Source organism: Seriola lalandi, unplaced genomic scaffold, assembly GCF_002814215.2.
Source record: "Seriola lalandi dorsalis isolate HSWRI2012SDOR001 ecotype SW California unplaced genomic scaffold, Sedor1 jcf7180002054538, whole genome shotgun sequence".
Classification (NCBI taxonomy): domain Eukaryota; kingdom Metazoa; phylum Chordata; class Actinopteri; order Carangiformes; family Carangidae; genus Seriola; species Seriola lalandi.
In genome coordinates, this window is record NW_019525091.1 from 200,770 (window position 1) to 208,596 (window position 7,827).

A 7,827-nucleotide genomic window follows, 5' to 3' on the forward strand; every position below is an offset into this window, starting at 1 on the left:
GGACGATGAGACTGGAGAAGTTGTTGGTTTTTCACAGTTTGGTTATGGTGGAGAAGATTTCATATCATTGGACCTGAACACACTGACATGGATCGCTCCGAACCCACTGGCTGTCGTCACCAAACTGACATGGGATGTTGACAAAGCGAGAATAAAACACAACAAGAACTTTTTAACTCGGATTTGTCCTGAATGGCTGAAGAAGTATTTGGACTATGGGAGGAGCTCTCTGCAGAGAACAGGTAGAATCACATGACCTGATGTAGTTTCATGAACACAACAATATTCATATAAACTACTCAGACTGAATTACCAGTGTATCATCACTCCTCTCAGTCTGACTTTACCTTCTTTAGAGATTTGAGTCAGTCCTGACCAATCAGTAGAGACGGACATGTCAGGTGCTCTGACATCACTTTCAGTCAGCTGCTGATGGTCAGTGGACAGTTAGTTTGAGTTCAGTGAGTTAAAGAGTTTCATGGTTTGAAGAGAAAGATGCTGTGAACCATAGAAACAGGTGAGTCCTTCTCCTCTAGTGACTCTCTTTAGTGGAGGAGTAGTTCCCCTCTCTGACTACATACAGACTGTGGGGGTTGTGTAGGAAACCTAACATATGTTGGGATCGGCTGCAGAGCAAACAATTCATTCATTCATTCAGACACAATCTAACACAAATGTGTGATAGGATGACATGATGGAGAAATGACATTTTATATCCAGAAGGTCAAAGGTCAACTTCACTGTGACATCATAATGTTCTGCAGAAACACCTCTGGCCATTATTGAACACTGTAACTCAGGAAGGAGAGACTGTGACCATGTTTCCTGTAACTTGACTGGTTGGTGGAGGGATACAACGCTTCATCTTGATGACTCCATATTAAATCTCTTCATCTTTCTTTTCCCTTGTTTCCTTTCCTGTTTGTCCTTTTTCATCTTTCTCTACCCCTTTACCATCTCTCACCTCCTCTACTTCCTCTCTCTCTCTCTCTCTCTCTCTCTCTCTCTCTCTCTCTCCCTCTCTCACTCTCTCTCTCTCTCCCTCTCTCTCCCTCTCTCTCTTCCTCCCTCTCGCTCTCTCTCTATCTCCCTCTCTCTCTCCCTCTCTCTCTCTCTCTCCCCCTCTCTCCCTCTCTCTCTCTCTCTCCCTCCAGAGCTTCCCTCAGTGTCTCTCCTCCAGAAGACTCCCTCCTCTCCAGTCAGCTGCCACGCTACAGGTTTCTACCCTCACAGAGCTGTGATGTTCTGGAGGAAAGATGGAGAGGATCTTCATGAGGATGTGGACCAAGGAGAGATCCTCCCCAACCATGATGAAACCTTCCAGATGAGTGTTGACCTGGACATTTCATCAGTCACACCTGAAGACTGGAGGAGGTACGACTGTGTGTTTCAGCTCTCTGGAGTGAAGGAGGACGTCGTCACCAAACTGGACAAAGCAGAGATCAAGACCAATGAAGGTAAGAGTGAGATCAGCAGCTGCTGAATGTGACGTCATGTCTGTGGTTTGTTCTCAAGTTCAGCTTTGAATTCTTCTTCAACAAAACTCATAATAACAAACCAGTTAAATCATTAATATAATCAGACCAGATTACCAGCAGATCTTTTTGGATTTTTTTGAAGCTCCAAAACTTTTTGTAAGCGTCTTCCATCCTTCCATTTCCTGCTGCTTATCTGGAGTTGGGTGGCAGTAGGTCAAGCAAAGTAGTCTCCACTTCCCTCTCCCCACTAATGTTTTCCAGCAGCACCTGGGAGATCCTGAGGCGTTCCCAGGCCAGATGGGATACATCATCTCTGCAGCGTGCTCTGGGTCTCCCCTGGGGTTTCCTCCAAAGGGAGGCGCCCCCAGGAGGAGTCCTTTAGTAGATAGCTACAGTGGAGACCAACAGGAAATGTGGAGGAAGAGAGTAGGGAAATGACGAGCAGCAAATGGTCCAGCAGGACAGGAGTCAGGGCATTTGTGCACATGTGGGATACGCCTCGACCACTGGGCCATCAGGTTTCCCCCCTGCCTGTCCACTCTTTACTTCACCCAGAAAACACAGAGCAGCCAGTGGTCAAACCTACACAACATGATTTTATTCTGTTGGATCTACTTTGCTGAACTTTAGTCTTGATATAATTATATTTTTTTGTGCTTAAGTGTTAAAGTTACATTTTAATTCATTTATAAATGTTTTTATTTATTTTCAACATGCATTGCTGTTTTCCACAGTGTCTGTCCAACACATGAGGGTTTAATATATATTTAAGATAACAGCTGAATAGGACGAACAGATTCATGGATGGATGGATATACAGTTCTGTTCTGTTCTAACCTGTTTATCTGTATCATCTGTAATTATTTTGTTATGTTGTTGTTCACCAGAGAAGCCCAGTAACGTGAGCGTCTCCATCATCACTGCAGTGGTTGCTCTCACTCTCGTCCTCATTGCAGTCACTGGATTCATGGTTTACAAAAAGAAGAAAGGTGAGAGAGAAATAGAAAGATCACCTGACTGTTACAATCCTTTGACTTTAGTCTGTGAGTTGATGTTTTTATCCAGATTTGTCTTTTCTTTTGATTTTAGCCAAACACCCTCCACTTTGTAAGTAAAACTTATTTTCCTCTATCTCCAATGATCTGACACTATTTATACTTGAGATTAAAATGTTTTAAACATGATTGTGTAAATCAACTTTTTCAAAACAGTTTCTACATTTCCTGTTTATAAAAGTTCAGTGCTGGATGAGTGACTTTACACAGTTTCTCACAAACAGTGTGTTTCTGCTCTTACAGCTCCTGACAGCGACTCTGAGCTCTCTGAGAAACTGAATGAAGGAACCTGACAAACACTCAGTCAGTGAGCTCACATGGGAGGGAAAAAGTGACGTGTGTCACATTATACAGCTGAAAGAGTCTAAATGATGTTTTCCTGTAGCAAAAGTGCAATAGCTTTATATGAACAAAGTAGGATTAAGAGATAAAAACAAACTTGCTTGAGGTAAATGTCAAATATAATAGTTTTATTTTTATCTGATCATGATTGATTATCTAATTTTATCATTGATCTTACATTGATGCATTAATCTGTTTTCTATCATTTTTGAATGACAGTTTCTGGTTTTACTGTAACTCAGAGAAACATCTAACTAACCTCTGTTTGTTATTGAAACCATCTGCTTTTCTTTGGTGAGATGGATCATGGGAAAGGGATTGCTAATTGCTGGTTATTAGTCAGACTGGTGGAACCAGATACACAGTGATGGTACTTGGACTGATAAGTGGGACGTTCATATGATGTTGTCTATAAACCAGTTGGACCAGCCCATGATGTGATCATGTAGATATGAGGCAGAGACAGCAGAGTATCTGCTCTTTGACTGAATGAGAGAAGGATTTAAAAGCTGCTTAAAGCAACATTAGCTCAGGGTTAGAGAAGGTGTCGTCTGTCAGAGGCTCAGTAGATTCATGACAACACAGACTGACACCCGCTGCAGCGTCTAGTTATAGATCAAAGATCATTTAACTGGAGAACTGGTCATCTACAGGACCATCAAATATAAAATGTGTTGTTCTTTCTTTTGGTGCTGATGTTCCACTTTTAAATAAAGTTCAATTTTCCAAAGATTGTCTTTATTTCTGAAGTTCATCTGTGACTGTATCTGCAGGAATATGAATATTACTTGACTCTTCAATACTCTCACAGAGGAGTTAGATGGATGATCAATATCAGTGTCAACTCTGAGCAGTTAGCTCCCAGACAACTTTAGCTTAGCTTAGCATGAGGCAGAAAACAGCAGAGCAGCATCTCTGTTGAAGGTGACCTCTAACAACTTCAGAGCTAGCTGACTGACACATGATCACACAGATTCTTCTTGACTTGTATTTCTTCCAACAATACACTCGTATGAGCAACTACAGCTTTTCCTGCTCAGAGTAAGTTCATTTATATTTCTTCTTGAAGCTGATAGGTCAGTTAAGATGAACTCTGTGAGAGCTGGGCGTCTTGTGGCTGATTCATTTGCTGGCTAATTCACTACTTAACGAGCTAAGCTAACAAGCCAGGTGTGGTGATTGCAAACACACATACTTGCTAATTTGTGCAAACAGTTAAATAAAATAAAACTAAAATTTCACTCACCTCAAAAAACAGGAGCACAGACTTTCTAGCATTCTGTTAGTCAGTTAAAGTCCATTAACCGCACAGCAAGCTGCAGCACTTGTCTTATATTTGCATGAAAAATCCTCCAGTAGGCACCAAGGTGAAGCCAAGCAGACAGCCAGAGGCTAGACACTGAGCAGCTACCCAACTGTGACAGTCACTCAAAGCAGCCATGCCCCCAATTATTAATGACTTTAAGCCTTGATAAAATTTAAATGTAAATGTTGTATAAACCCCCCCATACAGTTGTCGTGAAGGAGGAAATTAGCTATAGAGACCAAAACTGTTTCTTGTACCAGGCTGCAAACATGTTTATTTCTGCTGTAAAGTTGGACATTTCAACATGGGAGTCTATGAGGAATGACTCACTGTTGGAGCCAAACTCTAGTGGTCATTAGAGGAACTGAAGTTTTCTGCTATACTTCACTTCTCCAGCTGAGTGTGATGCAGCCAGGATAAAGGTAAGCTCCTCCTCTAAATGTCTTCTCACTGTACTTGAGGTAAACTGGCTCTCATTCATTCAATTAGCCATTAATGCTAATAATTAAATATTCCTTTATTAGTCCCACACTGGGGAAATTTGCAGTGTCACAGCAGCAAAGTGACAGTAGAAAAAAGAAAAACTGTAAAATGCCAGTAACAAATACCGTATTATTAAATATATACAAAAATGTACATAATAGCAGCATATGAGGTATATTGCATGGATGAAGTATGTTACCTATTACACATTATTGTACATGGTGAGTCTGTACTCTTGTACAGTCTGACAACAGCAGGAAGGAAAGACCTGTCTCTCCTTGACACACTGCGGGTGCAGCAGCCTGTTACTGAAGGAGCTGCTCAGGGCCGTCACAGTGTCCTGTACTGGGTGGGAGATGTTCTCTAACAGGGATGATATAGCTTTAACCCTGAAGCACACCTGAAGACTGGAGGAGGTACGACTGTGTGTTTCATCTCTCTGGAGGGAAGGAGGACATCGTCACCAAACTGGACAAAGCAGAGATCAGGACCAATGAAGGAAAGAGTGAGATCAGCAGCTGCTGAATGTGACGTCATGTCTGTGGTTTGTTTGGTGTTTTAGCTTTTGTTCTCAAGTTAATAAACCCAGTGTTCTCCAAATGTGGTTTCTCACCAGGCCTAAGTTGCCCCCCCCCTCTGGTAATTGGGGGTGGCTTGGTTGGGAGATAACAGACAAATAGGTGATGGGTGCAGTGTTCTGTTCTAACCTGTTTATCTGTACCGGTCTTAGATTGTGGTATTTGTTGTTCACCAGAGAAGCCCAGTAACGTGACCGTCCCCATCATCACTGCAGTGGTTGTTCTCACTCTCGTCCTCATTGCAGTCACTGGATTCATGGTTTACAAAAAGAAGAAAGGTGAGAGAGAAATAGAAAGATCACCTGACTGTTACAATCCTTTGACTTTAGTCTGTGAGTTGATGTTTTTATCCAGATTGTAAAAATGAAACGAGCATCAGTTCCCTGCACCTCACAATCATGTTAATATGACTGTACTATGATGATGTGGGAGAGAAGTGATCTGAGTGTTTTCACAGGTAGTACATACTGTGGTCAACACAAACAGTCAGAGACACACACTTCATGAAATATACACTCCATATCATGTTTGCACAGGAAAAGAAATAAATGAAGGGAACACAGAAGAGTAAAATGGATTTGCTAAGTTTGAGTGAGTAGAGGAGGGGGTCAGAAACGCCAGTGATAAAGTGATAAAAGACTTCCTGTCATTTACAACTGTAACTGAAATGATTTGTCTTTTCTTTTGATTTTAGCCACATGCCATTCATCTTGTAAGTGAAACTTTTATTCTCTTTCAAATGACCAAATACACCATTTGAGCTTTTCAAAATATTGTGTAGATGAACTTTTTCAAGACCATTTTCTACATTTGCTGTTTATAAAAGTTCAGTGCTGGTTGAGTGACTTTACAGTGTGTTTCTGCTCTTCCAGCTCCTGACAACATCTCTGAGCTCTCTGAGAACCTGAATCCAGAAACCTGACAAACACTCAGTCAACACTTTGACATGTGTCACATTATACAGCTGAAAGAGTGTAAATAATGTTTTCCTGCAGCAAAAGTTAAATAGCTTTGTATGAAGATTTGTGAGATTAGGAGAGAAAAAAAAACTAGCTTGAGGTAAATGTCAAATATAATAGTTTAGTAATATTTTTATCTGATTTTTTTATTACTGTTTTATTTAATCATTCATCTTGCATCGATGGTACTTCATGGTTTTACATATTTCTGTAAAGACACTGAAGACAGTGTATTTTATCTCGTGTCTCTTTGTTTTATTGAAACCACGTTGATCGACAGGATCTATCAATATGAAAAATGTTGTTTGTTCTTTTGTCGCTGAATTTTCACTTCTCAATAAAGTCTCCAGTTTTCAAAACTTCATTTTTTATCAAGTCCACATGTTCGTCTGTGACTGCAGTTACAGTGATACGGATATTAGTTGAGCAGTCAATACTCACAGAGGAGTTCAGTGCGATCCTCTGTTACCTGTTCCTACCTGCTTCCTCAGCTTGTCTGCTGCTAAAGTCCAAAACACATGTAACACAGAGAAAATGACACATTGGGGATGATGCAGCTCATCACCTGAAGAGCTTATTATAATAATGATGGTAAACTGTATTTTAGAGAGCACTTTTTAAAGTCAGTAAATACACAGTGATGACAATATGTCTGCAGCACAGCAGCAGTTATTTTCCTGACTGATGACTTTTTTAATATTCTCTTTATAATCCTGGACCTGTGGATTATAAAGGTCTGGCTCATTTGTACCTCACTAATTTTCTCCTTGTGCTCTGAGAGCTGCACAGATAAAGAAGTTCGATAGTCAAGGTGACACATACAAAAGATGTTTTAGTTAATTGTACTTCTCTGGGTTTAATCTCCACCTCTCATTGTCTCACTGGTTTCCTTGAAAAGAAAAAACCCTGCTTGACCTGTTTCTATTTTTAACAACAGGCTCAAAGTCAAGAATGTTGAGTATGAGGATCAAACTTTGAGCATGAAGCTTTGTCTCTTCTCTTGGTTGTGATCATCACACACTGACCCTTGATGATCACTGCAGCATCACTGGAGTGTGATGTAGCCAGGATGAGGGTCAGCTTCTCCTTTACACATCTTCTCACTCAGTCCTCACTTTTACAACACTTAGCATGAACACTGAAAGTAGGGAGGAAGCAGCAGCAGGCAGTTTTTACAACCAGCATCAGGTGCACAAGTTCATCAAAGCTACTGTTCACAGTTAACTACTGTATGACCATTTGTTTAACAGCATTATTGAGTTTACTGACTTGTCACAAAGCTGGAAGGTTTTTTAGTGCAGATGAAATGGGAGATACGACTCGGCTTGAGATGCAGATTTCAGTTTTGCTATGTTACATCTATTCTATCTATTCTACTCTATTATTGGTCTGTTGATGTAATATGTTTTTTATTATAGAGTATGGTCTATGAATGGTCTGAATCATTTTGATTTGTTATTCTACAGAACTAAAGAACTGCATAGTTTATCCATCTGTGGAGTTAAATGTGCCTTCTAACAACAAAGCACTGTTACTTAATAATATACAGTCAGTCAGACAACTAAATCAACTAAATCAAAAATCAAATCAAAAGATTTTAAACTTCATAAATTGTGCTATGTTTCA

General features: G+C 40.3%; 1 protein-coding gene and 1 long non-coding RNA gene across 2 annotated transcripts in view; both read left to right on the forward strand.

Annotated features, from left to right (window-relative positions):
- The window catches only part of LOC111661201 (major histocompatibility complex class I-related protein 1-like), a 7,642-nt gene extending 4,518 nt beyond the window's left edge, over positions 1-3,124 (forward strand). The window contains exons 4-8 of the mRNA XM_087176165.1: positions 159-242; positions 1,155-1,457; positions 2,366-2,467; positions 2,568-2,585; positions 2,777-3,124. Of these exons, the coding sequence (XP_087032291.1) occupies positions 159-242; positions 1,155-1,457; positions 2,366-2,467; positions 2,568-2,585; positions 2,777-2,826 (557 nt within the window). The 3' untranslated portion in view covers positions 2,827-3,124. The remainder of the gene's footprint in view (positions 1-158; positions 243-1,154; positions 1,458-2,365; positions 2,468-2,567; positions 2,586-2,776) is intronic.
- Positions 3,125-4,849: 1,725 nt separating this feature from the next.
- On the forward strand, positions 4,850-6,565 carry LOC147818655 (uncharacterized). The gene is made up of 5 exons (XR_015437778.1): positions 4,850-4,854; positions 5,060-5,161; positions 5,417-5,520; positions 5,937-5,954; positions 6,115-6,565. It is a non-coding gene; the product is annotated as an uncharacterized LOC147818655 (long non-coding RNA).
- The last annotated feature ends 1,262 nt before the right edge of the window (positions 6,566-7,827 follow it).